This window comes from Panthera tigris, chromosome F2, assembly GCF_018350195.1.
Source record: "Panthera tigris isolate Pti1 chromosome F2, P.tigris_Pti1_mat1.1, whole genome shotgun sequence".
NCBI classification, from domain to species: Eukaryota; Metazoa; Chordata; class Mammalia; order Carnivora; family Felidae; genus Panthera; species Panthera tigris.
In genome coordinates this window covers 17,475,245-17,495,352 of record NC_056676.1, presented here as the reverse complement: position 1 = coordinate 17,495,352, position 20,108 = coordinate 17,475,245, and the positions used below count along the sequence as shown (strand labels likewise).

Genomic DNA, 20,108 nt, shown 5'->3' with positions numbered 1-20,108 from the left:
CTATTTATTTGAAGATAACTAAAGTCAGTAAGACTTTCAATGTAAAAATAAAAATAAAATAATTCTTAAAGGCCCTAGGTTCTTACTGCAAACTCTAGAAATTAGGGACAGAAACTGTCCTTAATGGAGTCTGTCCTTACTTCTGAAACAGTCACTTCTGGATAAGCTAAATGAAATGAGGCAATCTATAAATGTTCTGTTAATAGGTGTACAATATCACACCTACTAAATATTACCAGCCATGAGCAATGCACTGAAACAAACATTTAACAAAATCTGAGTAGACTAAATAATACTTTCCTAAAGTATTTTCCTTATCCTGCACTAATCTACTAAAAAGTCTTTCATGAATTTCGCAACACCAAAAAACTTTAAATAAAAGAAACACAAGTTCACCCATGACCCTGCAATCCCAAATTAATCTTGGTTTATATTATATTCTCTTCCAGTCCTTATGTGTTATTTTTACTACTATAATCGTAAGTCACAAAAATTATAACTGCCATTTTTTTTTTAAGTTTATTTATTTTGAGAGAGAGAGCACAAGTTGGGTAGGGGCAAAGAGAGAGGAAGAAAGAATTCCACCCAGGCACCCCATAATTGCCATGTTTTTATTTAACATTATAAGAATTTTCTAAGTGTCTGCTCATTTAAAAAAATATTTGGGGGGGGGTAGGTGGGAGGGAGGCAAACAGCAGGGGAGGGGCAGAGAGAGAGGGGGATAGAGGATCCGAAGCAGGCTCTGCGCTGACAGCAGCAAGTCCGATGTGGGCCTCAAACTCATGGGAGATCATGACATGAGCCAGAGTCAGATGCTCAACCTACTGAGCCACCCAGATGCATCCTTATTTCTGTATTTATTATTATCATTTACTTAATTAGACACTCAAGCACAAGAAAGCATAGAAAGAATAGTGACTTTGGAATAAGGCACAGATTTGAATCCTTGCTCTGCTACTTTTCAAATCAGCTATGTGGCATCTCTGACTTTTATTTCTTCATTTATAAATCATGTATAATAAGGAGGACAGTAATGGCAGTAACCTGGCAGTATGGGGAATAAACTTCATACTGTGATGCATAAAAGTATCATAAAAGTATATATGCCTATATATATAGCTATCAATAGTTTAGTAATATCATTATTGGTCTACTATGGATGATTAAAAAATTCCCTATTGTTCTATATTTATTTCCCCAAATTTCCAACATAATCTTCAATGCAGCTTTCAGCTTTAAAAAAAATTATGTTTATGTAAATTTTTTCTATCAGCTGATTTACCAAGTCAAGCTAACATGAAAATTTTATTTTCCAAAAAGGGATATGACAATTTACATTACCATTAATGTTTGCCTGTGCCTAGTTTTATATCAATGTAGAAAAAAGATGCATTAATGTTACTTAAAATTAAAAAAAAATTATTTAAAGCACAATCCTCTCTACATCTAGAGGTATGCTTTTTTTAAATTTTTTTTTTTTAAGAGAGAGAGAGAGCATGAGGCAGGGGAGAGGAGCAAAGGGACAGAGAGAGAATCTTAAGGTGGTTCCACACTGAACGTGGATGTGGGGCTCAATCCCATGACCCTAAGATTATGACCTGAGCCAAAATCAAGAGTTGGAGCTTTAACAGACTGAGCCACCCAGGTGCCCCAATTTGCATCTTTTTTAATCTAATGAACTCATCCCTTTCTTATACATACTCCAAAGAAACATTTCATAATTGCTGTGCTAGGAGATACTTTTACCAATGCAATGTAGCTATAATCTTATTGGTCATCTTGAAGTTATCAGTATACTAGAAAATGCTGAGAAACAGATTTTTAAAGTATTTAAGGTACTGATTCAATTTCATTCACATGAGATTTTGAGATCTATTGCCAAAGTTATGATGAGCTATATAGTTCTACATTTCACTATTTATTTATTTATTTATTTATTTATTTACTTATTTATTCATTCCATTTTACTATTTCAGAAAGCAAGATTTGGATATATACTTACCACATTAGGATTAAATGGTGGTGGAATCTTCTTTTGTACAAGATCAGTCCAGCTGAGTGATTCAAAAAAAGGATGATTCTGAATTTCAAGCTAGAATGTTAAAGAAAATACATATATTTTTTATAATGTTGAAAAATATAATTAAGTACTCACTGAAGAATTATATGAAGGCAAACCACTACCACTTTGTCCCTCACTAATTCTTTTTAGGTACATGTTTATGTTATTCATGTGGCAAAATGGCATAGGGGAGAGACTGCCAGAGCAAAACAGGAAAGACAGTTACTTGGAATGACCAACTTAAGTTATATCCTCTTCACAGTCATAGTTTCTTCATAGGTAAAATAAAGATACCTCACAGGTTGCTTTAAGGACCAATGGAAAATATGGAAATAAAAGAGGTATGAAAAGAATAAGGTACTACATAGCTACAAAGAACTATAATTATTGTCTGAATGGCTGAGGTAAAAAAAAAGTTAGGCAAAAAGTTTTTTACACAGTGGGGCAGAGGTAAAATCAAAGGGATGAGCTATTTTACCAAAAAAAAAAAAATTCTATTCTGGGTTAGTATTATCAAAAGTTGGCACAGTATTTATTCCAGTTATTTTCCCTGCAAGGTGACAAAGAAGTGTATAAAGTAGGATCCAACCTAGTTTGGTGGGTTTAAAAAGACATCTTGGAGACTAAGTAATGTTTGATCAGAAGTCTGAAAGATGATAAAAATTAGATAAAAAATGACGGGGAGAACATTCCAGGCAGAATATGAAGGCCCTCATGTGGCAAAGAGGTTAGTTTGATGAAGAAAACGAGCCAAGGGGCACCTGGGTGATTCAGTCGGCTAAGTGTCTGACTCCTGGTTTCAGCTCAGGACATAATCTCATGATTCGTGAGTCTGAGCCCCACATCGGGCTCTAAACTGACAGCACAGAGCCTGCTTGGGATTCTCCCTCTTCCTCTCTCAGTCCCTCCCCTGCTTGTACGTGCATGCATGTGCGTGCTCTCTCTCAAAATAAATAAATAAACTTAAAATACAAGGAAGGATTGCGACTGTCACACAAGGTGAAGCCTAAGAGGTAAACTGACATATCATACTGGTTAAAGAATTACATTAAGAATTCTGAATTTTATCCTAGGATTATGAAAAGCCATCAGGGTATTTTAGATACGGGAATGTCACAAATATAAGGGATTTCTGGTTTGTTTTTTTTAAGACCTGAATGTAATAGGGAAATGGACTGGAAAGCCACGGCCAGATTAAGGAAACAGAGCTACTGTTGTGGCAAAAAAAAGTTGAAAATGGTAAGGGTACCTGGCTCAGTTGGTGGAGTGTGCAACTCTTGATCTCGGGGTTGTGGGTTTGGGGCTCAAGCTGGATGGAAAGATTACTTAAAAATAAAATTAAAAAAAAAGTTGAAAAAGGTAGGAAAAGTGTAGTCACAGTCAAGTAGAAGAGTGTATAGCTATAGGAAAGATTTAGGAGGCAAATGCAACAGGATCTGGCTATCGTTTGAATATGGAAGTAAGGAAGAGAGAGAAGTAGAGAATGACTCATATTTCTGACCTGAGGACACAAAAGGAAGATGGCAGGAGTTCAGCAGTTTTGAATATGCTGTGTTTAAGGTATTAACCAGAAATCCAAAGACTGGTGCTGAACATGTAAGTATTATGAGTCCAGAGTTAAGAAGAGAGGTCTGGACTGAAGTTATAAATGTGTGAGATGAAAACACAGAGATAACCAAAGCCACTGGGCCAACTGAGACTGTCCAGAAAGAGAACACAGAAGAAGAAAAGGGGGCTTAGGCCAACCACAAGGAACCACAACATTTAACCATCAGGTTGAAGAAAGTGGCTTACACAGGACATTACGGAGGAGGGCCTGGAAATACAGAATGAGATGACTGTGGGCTCTTGCAGAAGCCTATGGAACAAGAAAGAGTGTTGGAAGTTTAAATACTGCTGAGAAGGCAAGTTGAGGAATAGAGGGATTTAGCAATTCTAGTAGCTATTTTTGGTAAATTGAGAAATGAGAAGAGGCTGGGAAAGAAAAAAAATCAACACAGAAACTTTTATGAAGGGAAACAGTTATTACCTGGCAGGCCAGCATGGTTGAGGGCTTTCAGTTTAAGAAGCAAGAGATTTGATAATGTCTCATTATTGCTTGGAATGCACTCTAACAAAAGCAAGCAGTTATCTGTGCAGAAAAATAGCATGCACAGGGTTCCCTGCAAGAAGTCAGGATCCAGTGCAGATGTACAAACTGGCCTTGTCCACTACATTAGGAAGAAGGAAATGACAGCAAGCAGGAGTGTGCAGGTCTTCAAATCTGACAGCGAGGCTGAGTTAGTTCCACTCTGCTGATTCTACTTTCCCTATAAAATAGAAGGCAAGATCATCTGCTAAAAGTGAAGAAAAGGAGTCTGGAAATTTGGAGAGAAGGTCTGAAATCATTAATACAGACAGTAGGAGAAGCAGCTAGAGAAACACAGGAACATTACCAAGCAGCGATGAAGCACAAAGGAGATTAATGACTATAACTTCATAGTGTTTCCAATATGCCCAGTGGGGCAGCCTTCTTCAGCACTGTTTAGCAGCCCAGAAGATGACAAGTGGATTCATCCAGGGTTGTGATTTCTGTCAGCGAATTCCATAAAAGGCCCAAGGGGCAAGAAGATGTGAAGTATTAGAAAGACTGAATAAAACCAATGGACTATGGAATGAATCCAAGCTAGGCAGAAAACTGTTGACAGAGCTACGTACTGGGGAGTGTGGGAAAGGAAAAGCTCCAGCAGACAAGTTTGTTATTCACAGCTCAAGTTCACGACTGATAAAAGAATCCCCAAGAATTTGTGAGAAACTTGAGTTTAAAAGTCCATGTTGACACACCAACATAACACCAGTAGCTACATAAGCAATTTAATTTACACTAATTTTTTAAAAAGATTTTTTATTTTTAAGTAATCTCTACACCCAAGGTGGGGCTCAAACCCACAACCTCAAGATCAAGAGTCACACGCTACACCAACTGAGTCAGCCGGGTGCCCCTAATTTCCCTAATTTAAAAAAAAACCAAAAAACCAAAAAAGACCCACCAAACCTGTAGATTCTATAATTACCTCAGAGAGGTGTCACCAAATTCTCAGGAAAAAAAGTTATTTAATGCTAGTTCAAGGCAAAAGGCATTACCTCATGCAGACAGGAGCCACTTATAAATTCTGTTTCAATAAAATGATTTAAAAGTTTAGGTAATCACAAAATTCATGCCACACATTTTTTAAAAAGGGAGGGGAAATTCTTATAAATGAAAATAAAATATATAATAGGGTGTGAGGGGTGTCTGGGTGGCTCAGTTGGCTGAGAGTCCGACTCCCAATTTCAGCTCAGGGTTCGTGGGATTGAGCCCTACACTGGGCTCCACGCTGAGTGTGGAGCTGGCTTAAGATTCTTTCTCTCTCTCTCTCTCACTCTCTTTCTCTCTCTCCACCACTCTCCCCACGTGTGCTCTCAAAATTAAAAAAAAATTTATATAGGGTGTGAAAGCAGGATGTGAGGGGTGAAGCGGAGAGGCTCAAATGGTCATAAAGATCAAACAAAAAAACATACATGCAAGTGCTTCACACCATATAAACATGGTAAAAACTGCTGGGACACATGTGCTTTTTTTTTCATGGTGTTATTTAAGAGTTACATTCATCCCATTAAATGCCACATAAAATAAGAATTTTTCTTCAAGTCTCAAATAAGCTTAAATAAAGTGGTACTGGGAAGGATGTACATACAAAGTCTTCTTTGGCACCGAGTCGATTTTGCCTGTCTTTCTCTAGGAGTTCTTCCAGAATGGACCAGGCTGTGAGGCTCACTCCTGGCCTCAAACTTAGGGGCTTGTGAAGAATATTGTCATACATTTCAGCTACATCTCGGCAATAAAAAGGAGGCTGGGAAAAAAAGGAAAAAAAAGTTAGTGTTTTTTTTTAATTATTATTTTATTTTTAAAGTTTATTTTATTTTTAAAGTTTATTCATTTTGAGAGAGAGAGAGAGAGTGTATGTGTGTGCGCACGTGCGTGTGTGTGCAGGGGAGGGGCAGAGAGAGGAGAGAGAGAGAGAATCCCAAGCAGGTTCTACACTGTCAGCACAGAGATCCGTGCGGGGCTTGAACCCACAATGAGATCATGACCTGAACCTAAGTCAGACACTTAAACGACTGAGCCACTCAAGCACCCAGTGTTTGTTTGTTTGTTTGTTTTATGTTTATTTTTTAGAGAGAGAGTGTGAGCCAGGCGGGGCAGAGAGAGAGAGAATCTGAAGCAGGCTCTGCAATGCCAGTGCAGAGCCTGACACAGGGCTCTAAGCAGGGCTCAAACTCACAAATCATGAGATCGTGATTTGAGCCGAAGTTGGACACTTAACCAACTAAGCCACCCAGGTGCCCCAGAAGTTAGTGTTAATTGAACTACACCAAAATGAGGTTCAAAGAATTGGATTCAGCCTTGATCTACAGGAATCAGCCTGGGTCTGGACAGCTGTAGAAATGCAAAGGTTTCTGTGGGCACGTGTACATCTGCAGCATAGTCTCCAATGCAAAGAGGTTGGTTTTTATTTTTTTAAGTTTATTTTTAGAGAGAGAGAGAGAGTGCGAGAGAGAGAGTGCGAGCGAGCAGGGGAGGGGCAGAGAAGGAGAAGGAGGGAGGGAGGGGGGGGGGAGAGAGAGAGAGAAAATCCCAAGCAGGCTCTGCACTGTAAGCAGGGAACCAGATGTGGGGATCGTTCTCACGAACCGTGAGACATGACCTGAACCAAAATCAAGAGTTGGTGGGCGTCTGATTTTGGCTCAGGTCACGATCTCATGGTTCACGGGTTCAAGCCCTGCATTGGGCTCTGTGCTGACAGCTCAGAGACTGGATGGAGCCTGCTTTGCATTCTGTGTCTCCCTCTCTCTCTGCCCCTCCCCCGCTCACGCTCTGTCTCTCAAAAATAAATGTTAAAAAAAAATGTTTAAAGCCAGCATCATGTAGAGCCCACTATGTGCTCACTGAAATGTTTAGGAACACCCTGCAGACAGGTGTAAACTGCATAATAGTATCTGACAGAAAACCACCAACCTCATCAGAAGCATAATGAAAGAATTACTGCAGAGATTCCACACAGATCAAACATTAAATAATTTCTTGAGACTTCAGAATAAACTAATTAAAACAGAGATTGCTAGGAGAGAAGACCTGAAGATAGTGCTCCTTCCTAAGTACTTGTGGTAATGGCAGTATTATGGGTGTGCTGTGCAGAATTACAATTCTATTGCTACAGCTTAAAGACCTGTATAGCTTCAACATGAGGATTAACTAATCATGCAGTTAAGTTTTAAACTAAAAATAATTTTTAAAGTTAAGGGAGTTATAGGCTTGTCACTTTTATTTATTTTTGAGAGAGAGACAGAGCACCAGTGGGGGGAGGGGCAGAGAGAGAGGGAGACACAGAGTCCAAAGCGGCTCCAGGGCTCTGAGCTGACAGCACAGAGCCCGACATGGGCTGTGAGATCATGACCCGAGCTGAAGTCGGACACTTAACCGATTAAGCCACTCAGGCACCCCGTAACATTTTTACTTTTTAAAACTGAAATTAATTTTTTCATTTTTCTATTTAAAAAAAATCTTTTAAAGGTTTGAGAGAAAGAGAGAGTGAGAGCATGCAAGGGAGCTGGGGAGGAGCAGAGAGAGAGAATCCCAAGCAGGCTCCACACTCAGTATGGAGCTCCACATAAGGCCTCAATCTCACCACCATGAGATCATGACCTGACCCGAAATCAAGAGTCAGATGCTTAACTGGATCACCCTTGAACTTCATTTTTAAATAAAGTCTCATTTATGAAATATAGGTTTCAAATGTTCCCTTTTGAGGCAACTGCATTTTATATACAAGGATAATATTTTACATTTTCATTGTCCTCTAAAGAAATTTGAAAGATTCAGAGATAACAGGATGGAAAATATCCAGCAGTTAAAGAAAGTAAGGTGTATCAGGTATTCCAAGTCACTAGCATAACCAGGAAATCGACTCTTTTAATAAGCAAGGGCAAAGAAGAGACAGTGTTGGTTGTCATAGGAATCTATCATTCAAAGTGTGCAACATAAGACAAATGTTCTAACATGTGCCTTATGTGTTAGATTACACTAAGAGCTCCCCAGTTTTCAGTGGGGGCGGGGGGAAGCCCACACAAAACAAGTGAAACAAACAAAAAAACCAAGCCCCAGCTCAGGTCTCAGCTGATGGTATTATTTAGCTTTGTGTGGGCAGCAGCATAGGAGATGAGTGCACAGTTCCCAGCATGAGGTTGCTGGATACTCAGGGGACCACAAAAGGACTCTAGAAACTATTCTAAAAATCTCAAAAAGCCTAAAGAAAAACATGTGTTGTTTCTGTAAGAATATGTAAACTGACTGCCTAAACTGTTTGCTTTGGTTGGAATGATATTAATCAATACAGTAGAGCAACTTTACACATGTTAATCAGAAGCTCTGGTTGGTCTTATGTGTCTTTAATTAATAAATACCAGGGCAATTGATTTCACAGTGAACCATCCCTTTTTTTTCAATAAAATCTTCCAGACATGGTGTTTATGGTAAAGGCAAGAGAAAGTTCCCAATGGTGGAAAAAGTGGAGCACCAGTGTATTATATCCTATAAAAATAAAACACAAGGCAAAACCCAAAAGATGTTATCTTCTGATAAATACAAAAATATTTTTCTTCCCATCTTTTTGAAATTGGGCAGAATGATGACTGGGGTAAATTGAAAGAAAGTGGATAATATTAAAAAAAAAATAAAGTGGATAATATTAATGTTGTAACTAGTATCTACTTCTAAAAAATCCAAGTGGGATGAGAACACCTGATTAGGACAACAGAAAAAATGACATTAAAAGACCAGTAACAAAGCAAAAGTTTTTTGGTGTGTGTGTGCATATCCCTAATGTGATTGTGGATTTGTTTAACCAGGTTACTATTGCTCTGTTAGTGTTAACTAAGAGTCCTCCAGATTACTAAAATGAGAGCAAAAACTCAAAGAATTAAAATATACTGGAATAATAATGAAAGAGTAGAAATACATACCAATCCATACAGCATTTCATAGAGAACAGCACCAAGGCACCACCAATCTACAGTGTTGTCATAGGGCTGTTTTCTGATTACTTCAGGAGCAAGGTACTATGGAAAACATTAAATATTAGAGCAACTTGATACACAACTCATGGTAAAATTTAGGAATAATTAAGAAATTTAATAAATTTAAGATGTTACTATGACACTAAAAACCTATCATCTAGATTTTTAATTGGCTAGGTATTCTCATCCTGTATCAGTGGTTCCAAGGTGATAATACTCTTCAGAATCATCTCGGACATTTTTCAAAATACACATATTCAAGTACTTTCCTCTATAAACTGTGATGCAATTAAGGCAAACAGAAGATGAGAACAAATGTAGAAATCTGTAACACTATGTAAACTAGATATTGGGCTGGAGGGGCAGGGAGTCTTTCACAAGAAATTTATTTTAGAAATTCCTCTAGTCATTACTTGTAATTGTTTCTCTTTAAACAAGAATTTTTAATGTAGCAAATATAATGTTTTTCCCTTTAGTTAAAGAAAAAAGAATTCTACAATTTTTACTAGAGAATTACAAATAGCAATTCTCTAATATAATTATTTAGAAAAGTTGTGATTAGATGGCTATGCACATTTTAATTTGTGAAACATTTAAACTCATCACAATTTCACACATATAAAATGGTGAATTTGAATTCTAGATTCCAAGACATGTATTTTCTGTTCCCATATGAAATAAGGAAATAATTTCTTAATCCTTCTTTCTAATGTGATCCAAAGATATGGCAAAATATATAAAAAGGGTTTAATAATTTCTGATTACATTTAGATTTAGATGACCAAAAAAACTTGTGTTTCCTTTCTAAAAATTACAGGACTTAAAGATTTTGTTGAACTATGAAATCAACACACATTCACAAAAAAAAGGTTTCTTCATACACAAACTGAAACAGAATGATTACAAATATACACAAGAGCTAGGGTGACAGAGAAAGAAAGGAAGGAAGGAAGGAAGGAAGGAAGGAAGGAAGGAAGGAAGGAAGGAAGGAAGAAAAGAAAAAGACATTTCAAGTACTCTCACTTTTAAGTTAAAAATTTTTTTCTGATCTTGATTAAAAGACTCATGAGCCATTTTATCACACATTGCAACACAATATTCGCAACTACTCTATGATAAAGATGAAATACTACCTGGCATCTAAGGTAACTATAAATACATTAAAATTAGGACAGTTTAAAATAAACTAAACATACGTGTGTGTGTGTGTGTGTGTGTGTGTGTGTGTGTGTGTGTAGTGAGAATAACAATAACAAGGCTTGAACATAGCTTGTAAGGATTATTATTATTGTCTCAAACAGAAGGATACATTTTCTGCTAGCTAACATGATTAGAGAGTGAGATGTTCTGATTAATTCTGACTTGCAATTTTTTCCTTCCATATCCACTACTTTACTCTCTTCTGTTAAATGAACACTTAGTATAATTCAATGGCTGTTAGTACATTTAGAATGGTGTAAACATTACCACAACTTTAGGACTTTTTCATTACTGATTTGTGATTTTTTTTTAAATAAAGGATATGGTAAACTTTTAACATTATAAGCATAATTTATATCTTTGTTGGGTTATCTGTGGTAGCTCGCAATCATAATTAAAAATACTAACTATCAGTAAACTTTAAATGTTCTGAAGGGATGATTATCATATATTTCCAAGTGGCTGGAAGCTGAAATTCTACTTCAGTAGAAAGCAGAAAATATTCTACTTTTCTGATTTCAAATATTATATATGCAATTTGTGATTCATTTTTGCATTTTAAACATGATTATATAAATGACAAATGAGACATATTTCTTACCTCTGGTGTCCCACAAAATGTTGTTGTCGTGTCAGAAATAGCAATTCCTTCTTTACAAAGCCCAAAATCTGTTAAGACAACATGTCCCTGACAAATACAGGGGCAGTAAGATAAAACAGTGCATGGGCATAAACTCACAATTTTTAAAACCATTTCACTTTAAAATAATTGTAGACACACAGGAAATTGCAAAAATATTACAAAGAGTTTTGTATACTCTTCACCAATGCTGATATCTTATATAACTGCAGTAAAATATCAAAATCAGGAAACTGACATTGGTAGAATACTGTTAACCAGATTGCCAATTTTACCCAGTTTTGGGTTTTTTACATGCATTTGGGTATGTGTGGTTCTATGCAATAGAGGTGTGCAGATTTGTGTAACTATCACCATAATCAAGACAAAGAACTGTCCAACACCTCAAAGGATCAAAAGAACTCACTCATGCTACCCCTTTATCTTTTCACTCTGCTTTTCCCACTGTCCCTGTCACTTTACAACCATTAATCTGCTTTCCATGTCTACAGTTTTGTCATTTTGAGAATGTTATATAAATGGAATCATGCAGTGTAGAGCTTTTGAGACAGATTTTTTTCCACTAAGCATAAATGAGAATAAAATTGAGAATCAGTAGATTTTTAAAATACTTACTACTGAATCCAGAAGAATATTTTCTGGTTTCAAGTCCCTATTAAATTAAAAGGAAAGCAAAACTGAATATTAACTGAAATAAAGTAATAAAATGACATTTTTACAAGAAATACATTAAAATTTACCTGTACACTATTTTGATGGAGTGCAAGTAACCCAATGCACTGGCAATTTCAGCAGCATAAAACCTAGCTCTGTGTTCGGGAAAGGACCGTTCTCTCTGTAAGTGGAAAAACAGCTGTAAAATGGGGGAAAAAGAAAGATATTAAGATCATTCACACATAAGGTGAAACAAACATATCCTATAAATACAAAAATAGGATTTTTGTTATTCTTAACATGAGATAAAAATGCCCCAAAGCCCAGAACTGTGACTCTCCCTTGTGTGTCCCCCACCTAGCAATTATTCTCTCTTGAATCATGCATCTTTCTTTACCCTTGCTAACTTGCTCATCTCTCATTTACTCAATCCTCAATGCATCAGTGTCCTTATCACTCTGGAAAAGATTATCAACAAAGACCCTAGCCATATGGTTATCTCACTAGACCTTTCTTAACTGTGCTTTCATTTGGAAAAAAAAAAAAAAAATCAAACCCTATTCAGAGATTGAAAACAAGCGGCAGGCAGACCAAATATAACCCACAGATCTCATTTGTTTGAGCCAAATACTGTTTTTAGAAAAATCTCAATTAACTGGTAACATTTAAAAACGGGAGAAATTTTGGGGGGGATAAAAACTCATAGTTCTGGTTTCTTCTGGGGGGGTGGGGGAGAGAAGGAAACTCTGCAACATTAAGCCTAAATTCCAATGTGGTAGCAAATGGTGGGAACTGAGCAGCAGCTGGACTCTCCAGTTCACTTCTTACACTTCTGAATCCTTAACTTATGTCTTACTTACAATCTGCCCTTTACTCCTTAGGTTACCTGCCTGGGTGAAGTTTGTCCTAGGTCCTTCCTCTAAGTTCCCTTGGCTTTTAAAACAATGATCTTGCCTTAGGTCTCCTTCCTTGGAGAGTTCCATCTCTGCTCCTTTCTGTCCCTTTACTCTGCAGAGATAACAAGGTTTTTGTCCTCGGTCTCTTCACAGTCATCCTTCCTCTGGAAACCCACCCTGCCCGGGTGACCTAGTCCATTCCAGTGATTTTAACTAACCCCCTCAACACTGAGGTCTTTCATATGGCCATACCCCACCTAGACCTCTGCTTAGGGCTTCTTCTACAAAGACCTGCTGCCTGCTGTTCTTTCTTGACGATTTCACAAGCCAACAAACTCAACTTGTCTAGAACAGAGCCCCTTGTCTTCTTTTACAAACTTAACTGCCACTGTGGTATTCTACTCCTTTAATGACATCACTTTCTATCCAGCTCTCTAAGCCATGGAAGGCAACAAGGTACAGGTTTTATAGCTGATCAGACCTGGATTCAAATTTTCTCCTTCTGTGTGCAATTCGTTCTACTTCTCTGACTTAACAAAAATTGTCCCCAAATTTTTCTTAACCTCTTCTGAAAGGTTATGGTGAAGATCAGTTATACCAGATCCTGACACAGTAGATAAATGGATGCTGGCCTGGGATTTACCTAGACTGCTCCTTTACCCTCAGCCTCTGTCTCTAACTAATGAATAAATTCTTCTGCTGTTATCCTTTAATTATTTCTGGAATACTCCCTCCTATTTAGCCCTATTACTGCCTTTGTTAGCTGTGGCTTATGCTATTATAATATGCTATATTGATCTGATCACATCTGTCTAATATAATAGTAATGAAAATTACCCAAAATGAAAAACTGACCATTCACTAATGATAGCTAACACTACTTACTAAATCAAAGGCAGCATGCTAAGGACTTTATATGCTTGTATTATTTAAATCCACCCAACTATTTGGAGGTAGAAAATTAATGAGGAAGCTGAGGCTCAGGAAGGCTTGTTTATATGCCTCGTATCATAAAACTTACTTCTTTATACTCTACCTGGCTCCAAAACAGATGTGAAGTAGCATGCAAAAGTAAGTATCACACATCAAGGTTAAAATGTTAAGTATGAGAATCAGGGGACAACACTAGTAATAACAACAGGAAACCCATAATGAAATTATACTCTTCATACCTCTATCTGTTCTCCTTGTCTTTACTGCTATTCTACCTACTACTGCCCTTTCAACGCCTCCTCCACCAACCCCAATATTCTATTCCATTCTTTTCATTCCTCATTATCCTAGCCAAGTCTGTTTTTTAGAACACAATCCTACCTCTTTCCACCTTTGCCACTCAGTTTATGAGTGATGACTGGGTAAAAAGAGCTCAGAAGCAAGGTCCTAAAACAGCATGAAGAAACCACGGACAAAACAGGAAGCTTGCAAGAGGATCTGCATTTAACGCCTTGCATGACATTTCTAATACACAGAGTGGTACTGAGGTCTAGGTTAATTAATTAAATCCAGGACCTGACACTTACACATGATGACACTGAAAAAGTTACTTAACTTCTCTGAGCCTTAGTTTCCTTATATATAAAATGGGTAGAAGAGTGTATATCTAAAACAATTATATTGATTAATTCAAATAATGCAGGTAAAATAATTACAAAGTGCCAGGCCCTCAATAAATTCTCAGTATATGTTAGCACTCATGTACACACAAAATAAAATGACAACCTTAAAATCTTCAACCTTCATAGTCTTGCTTCTACACTGAGGAGGCATTTAGCACTTCTGTCATAGATGTAGGTGGTTGAATAATGATTCTTTTATGATCTTCCCCCAAAATGATCTAGGGGTAGGGCACCTGGCTGACTCAGTCAGTAGAGTGCGTGATGCTTGATCTTGGGGTTGTGAGTTCGAGCCCCATGTTGGGTGCAGAGATTACTTAAAAATACAATCTTTAAACACACACACACACACACACACACACACACACACACACACCAAAAACAAAACCCAAAATGATCTAGGTGTGTCTGACCATCTTTCAGGTTTGCAGAATAGACATTAGTCTTTCTTCTAATTCCTTTATTCTACAGCTAAGTGTACTATAGCAAGGCTGAAATAATTATTTTCCTCTCTTTCTGTTCTGGGACTAGGGGATCAAAGACCCTTTGTAAAGATATGACACTACCTACCGGAATAATTTTTAGAGACATTCATAGGTCAGAGAGCAAACTAATTACAAAGGCATGGGGGCTGAGCAACAGAGGAATGGGACTGTCAGCTGTCTAAATCCTGGAATCACACTGCCTGAGTTTAATTCCTGGCTCTAATACTTACTGAACACATGACCTGAGCAAGTTACTAGCTTCTCTGTGCCTCAGTTTCTTTATCTTATATAACAGAATTGTTGTGAAGATAAAATAATACACACAAAGAGTCAGAGTGCTGGGCACATCAAGTACACTTGATGCATGTTAGCTATTACTGTAATTATTATCATGATAGTAGCATTTCCCAAAATATATTTCAATATCCCTCTGATTCAGAGTTTTGGGGAATATAATTAATAGATTTGGTTCAAACAAAAAGGAACTACATGGTAAGAAAATATTTTCAAAGAAATCTTTGCTTTGTTTAAGGCAGAACTCAAAGTCTTTAACATGCTGAAACATATTGTGAGTCACCAAGAAACATTATTGGTAATTGCCAATGGGATAGAACATGAAATATTTTCCACTGACTTCACCACAGAACTCTTTATTAGAGGATCATCTCATCTGATTATAGTTTGCACATTTTAGAAAATGACAGGCTAGAGTAATCTTTAAATGCAACTGTGGAGACAATAATTATCTAAATACAAATCATGTTTTATTGTTAACATTTCAGTATATTATTCTTGCTATAGTATCTGTGAAGTCTGTAGATTCAAACCAAGGCTCTTTTATGAATCTTCCACCTACACCATAAACTGCTTAAGAAAAGAGCTTTGTTTACAATTCTTCATTAGCTTGCTTTGTGCCTATTAGCCAGAATCTTGAACATAATAGCTGTTAATGCTGGCCTATCCTTCCAAAAACTGGTAAGTGAATAAAAACTGTGACTTCCTTCTACTTTTTCTAAACATTATCAACATAAGAATACTAATCATAAGGGCACCTGGCTGGCTGGGTCAGTAGAGCATGAGACTCTTGATCTCAGGGTCACGAGTTTGAGCACCACGTTGGGTGTAGAGATTGCTTAAATAAATAAAAACATACAAAAAAAAAAAAAAAAAAAAAAAAAAGAAAGAAAACTAATGATAAAACTCACCTCCCCTCCATTAACAAAATCCAGAACAAAATAAAGCTTTTCAGTTGTTTGGAAAGAATAATGTAATCCAACCAAAAATGGATGTTTCACATTTTTCAAAAGCACATTACGTTCAGCCATGATATGTTTTTGCTGTTAAAAAAAAAAAAAAAGTAAAGGATCCACTTGTATTATATGCCAGAAAACATTTGTTATTTGAGAAAATGGATTTAGGAGAAAAAAATGCTATTTTACTTTACCTCTTTTCTGTTGAGAACTATTTTTTTCTGTAACACTTTGACAGCATAAAATTTTCCATCCAGTTTCCGTTTTGCAAGAAGAACCTGTTGTAAAGATTGTGCATACTATTAGAAATTTCAGTATTTTGATAGAAATAATTCACTTGTCAATAAATTCATACTTAAATTATGTACAAAAAAAGTCTACAAGGGACCTAGATTGTATATTTTAGTTTCGAAAACTGAAAAGTACTGAATTTATTTCTATTTCACTTCTCTTTAGATATTTTACAAAAAAAATATTTATCACTTGAATAGCCAGATACCATTTCTTTGTCACTTAATGTGCCAAAGTTTGAGATTTTTACCCAATTTAAGTCCCCAAATCTAAACTGCTTGAGATCCTCGTGTGTGTGTGTGTGTGTGTGTGTGTGTGTGTGTGTGTGTGCGCGCGCGCGCCCACGCGTGCAAGCACCAGCCCTGAGTCCTAAAGAGTGAAAATACTAAGGCTATAAACTTCATGAATATATTTTTTAAAAAAAGGAGAAGGAAATGGGTTTCTATATGATCAAAGTGCATTTCTATTTGAGCATTTAGGTTTTAATACAAGTCTCAAATTCAGGAACATTCAGAAGAAGAAGCACCCTGTATAGCCGAGTTTTTATAATGGGCAGGTTGCATGCACTTTCAAAGATGTGAAGCAACTTAGAGGCTCTTGCTCCAGAAAAAAAAGTAACAGACTTAGGATTTTACAAATAATTTTAAGGGATTCAAGATGCCCAGCAAGCTGTGTAACTATTAAACGGGGTACGTTCCAAAGCGTTTTGAGATTATCTGACACAGCAAGTAGGGACACTGCTGGGCCTCATATTCTAGTCCCGGTGTTGTTAACCTTGCTAAAACTTATAACCCCAGACTAATCATGAGTAAAGTACCAGACAAATTCCAATCTTACAATATACCTAACTAGTACTTCTCAAAACCATCAAGGTCCTCAAAAACAAGGAAAGTCTAAGAAACAGTCACAGCTAAGAGAAGCTTAAGGAGACATGACAACTTAATGCAATGTGGTATTGTGGGTGAGATCCTGGAACAAAAACAGGCCATTAGGTAAAAAGTAAGGAAATCTAAATGAACAGTGGACATTAGTTAATAATATGCATCCATATTGGTTGAATATTTGGAACAAATGTACCATGTTAATGTAAGATATTCACAATAGGGAAATTGTGTGGAATGGAGGATGGTTTGGGAATTCTCTGAATTTCCTGTATTTTCTCTATATTCATCTTTTCTGTAAATCTGAACTGTTCTAAAAATAAAGCCTATTAATTTAAAAAAATGTTTTTAATCAAAGTAGACTCAAAACATCTTCAAGGTAAAAATGTCTTGTGCTCAACTGTTGGCCATTTCTCCCATTTTCCATTCTTTTGTTTGCTACAATATTTGACTCTACTGAACATCTTCCCTTTCTTAAATCTTTCCTTTTCTCAACACCTCCCACCTCCCAGCCTGACCTTTCCTTCTCTATTTTGATTGGTTCATCTTCAAGTATATTAAGAGAAAATAATTCAAATGTGGCAATCAAGGGATACTCATTCCCTTAAAAGAGCTAAGTATTTTTTCAATAGACTGGTAGATTGGAGAACTGTTAAGAAACAAACTGGGAAAATGAAAATGGAACCAAGACCACTCAGTGGAGAAGAGTTTGTAATAAATTTTAGGTTGCCATTATTTATTTTAGTCTATCATATATTTTTTCTACTTTTCAGACACACTGTGGATTTGTATTTGTTTACTTTTCCTTTTTATGTATTCTTTAATTTGTTTTATTGTATTTTATTGGCTTCTAACCATTTTATAAGACTTTTAATTTTTGTTAAACATAACATATATATAAAAAAACTCACAAATCATTATAGCTCAGTAAATTACTACAAAATGAAGTCACACTGTGTAACCACTATTCAGGTCAAAAAATAAAACATTATCATACAGTTGTGGGTTCATTTCTGGGTTTTCTATTCCATTGATCTATGTGTCTATTTTTGTATTTACCCAAAAAATACAAAAATACTAATTCGAAGGCAAACCTGCACCCTTACATAAGATGTTTACAGCAGCATTATGTAATATATCCAAATCATAGAAAAAGCCTAAATGTCCACTGACTGATGAATGGATAAAGAAGACGTGGTATATATACACAATGGAATATTATTCAGCCATAAAATGAATGAAATCTTGCCATTTGCAATGACATGAATGGAGCTAGAGCACATTATGCTGAGCGAAGTAAGTCAGAGAAAGACAAAGTCTGTATTTCATTCATTCATATGTGGAATTTAAGAAACAAAATAAACAATCATAGGGATTGGCAAGCCAAGAAACAGATTCTTAACTATAGAGAAGAAACTGATGGTTATCAGAGGGGAGGTGGATGGGGGGATGGGTTAAATGGGTGATGGGAATTAAAGAGTGCACTTGTGATGAGCACCAGGTATTGTATATAAATACTGAATCACCAAGTTGCACACCTGAAGCTGATATATTACACTGAATATTAACTAACTGAAATTTAAATAAAACTTTTAAAAAGAAATAAAAAAATAAAAATAAAAATAAAACATTATCAGTAGCTTGAAGCCTCACCTTTCCCCTGATTTCAGAAACTACTTATCCCTGTCTTCCTCAACTATCGCAATTTGTAATAACACAGATTAAGTTTTGTCTTTTTTTGGGTTTTATGTAATTAGAATCATATAAAGTTGTCTGTGACTTCTTTCATTCTAAATAATGTAATATGCATTCATGTTGTGTCACGTAGCATAATTTTTGTTTTTTACTGTGCAGAATGCATTATACAATTTTAAAAAATTTAACTCTAGGGGCGCCTGGGTGGCGCAGTCGGTTAAGCGTCCGACTTCAGCCAGGTCACGATCTCGCGGTCTGTGAGTTCGAGCCCCGCGTCAGGCTCTGGGCTGATGGCTCGGAGCCTGGAGCCTGTTTCCGATTCTGTGTCTCCCTCTCTCTGCCCCTCCCCCGTTCATGCTCTGTCTCTCTGTCCCAAAAATAAATAAAAAACGTTGAAAAAAAAAAAAAAAAATTTAAAAAAAAAAAAAAAAATTTAACTCTAATATAGTTAACATACAGTGTTATATTAGTTTTAGGTGTATAATACAGTTATTCAACAACTCTATATATTACTCACTGCTCATTATGATAAATGTACTTTTTTTTTTTTTTAACAGTAAGTACATTCTTAATCCCCTTCACCTACTTCACATATTCCCCCTCAAGTCACCCCCCCCCCCCTCTGGTAACTATCACTTTGTTCTCTATAGTTAAGAGTCTATTTCTTGGTTTGTCTCTTTTATTTTTATTTCTTAAATTCCATATATGAATGAAATCATATGGTATTTGTCTTTCTCTGACTGACCTATTTCACTTAGCATTATACTCTCTAGATGTTCCCATGTTGTTGTAAATGGCAAGATTTCATTTTTTTTCATAGCTCGGTAATATCCCAGTGTATATATAATACAAACCACATCTTCTTTATCCATTCATCTATTAATGGACACTTGGGCTGTTTCCATAATTTGGCTATTGAAAGCAATGCTGCTTAAAACGTAAGGGTGAATATATATTTTCAAATTAGTGTTTTTTAATACTTTGGGTACATACCCAGTGGTAGAATTACTGGATCACACAGTTCTATTTTTAATTTTTTGAGGAACCTCCATACTGTTTTCCAGTGGCTGCACCAGTTTGCATTCCTACCAACAGTGCACAAGGCCTCCTTTTTCTCCACATCCTTGCCAACACTTGTTTCTTGTGCTTTTGATTTTAGCCATTCTGACAGTTGTAAGGTGATATCTCATTGTACTTTTGATTTGCATTTCCCTGATGATGAATGATGTTGAGCATCTTTTTGTGTCTGTTGGCCATCTGTGTGTCCTCTTTGGAGAAACGTCTGGTCATGTCTTCTGCTGATTTTTAATTGGGCTATTTGTTTTTTTTGGTGTTGAGTTGCAGAA

General features: G+C 36.4%; 1 protein-coding gene across 5 annotated transcripts in view; it reads right to left on the bottom strand.

Moving 5' to 3' along the window:
- LOC102968087 (serine/threonine-protein kinase Sgk3) overlaps positions 1-20,108 on the bottom strand; it is a 144,237-nt gene that overhangs the window by 8,919 nt on the left and 115,210 nt on the right. For all 5 annotated transcript variants that reach the window (XM_042973362.1, XM_042973363.1, XM_042973361.1 and 2 more), the window contains exons 9-16: positions 16,090-16,173; positions 15,851-15,982; positions 11,738-11,850; positions 11,613-11,649; positions 10,959-11,045; positions 9,104-9,199; positions 5,779-5,934; positions 2,003-2,092 (exon numbers count right to left, since the gene is read on the bottom strand). In XM_042973362.1, coding sequence (XP_042829296.1) covers positions 2,003-2,092; positions 5,779-5,934; positions 9,104-9,199; positions 10,959-11,045; positions 11,613-11,649; positions 11,738-11,850; positions 15,851-15,982; positions 16,090-16,173 — 795 coding nt within the window. The remainder of the gene's footprint in view (positions 1-2,002; positions 2,093-5,778; positions 5,935-9,103; positions 9,200-10,958; positions 11,046-11,612; positions 11,650-11,737; positions 11,851-15,850; positions 15,983-16,089; positions 16,174-20,108) is intronic.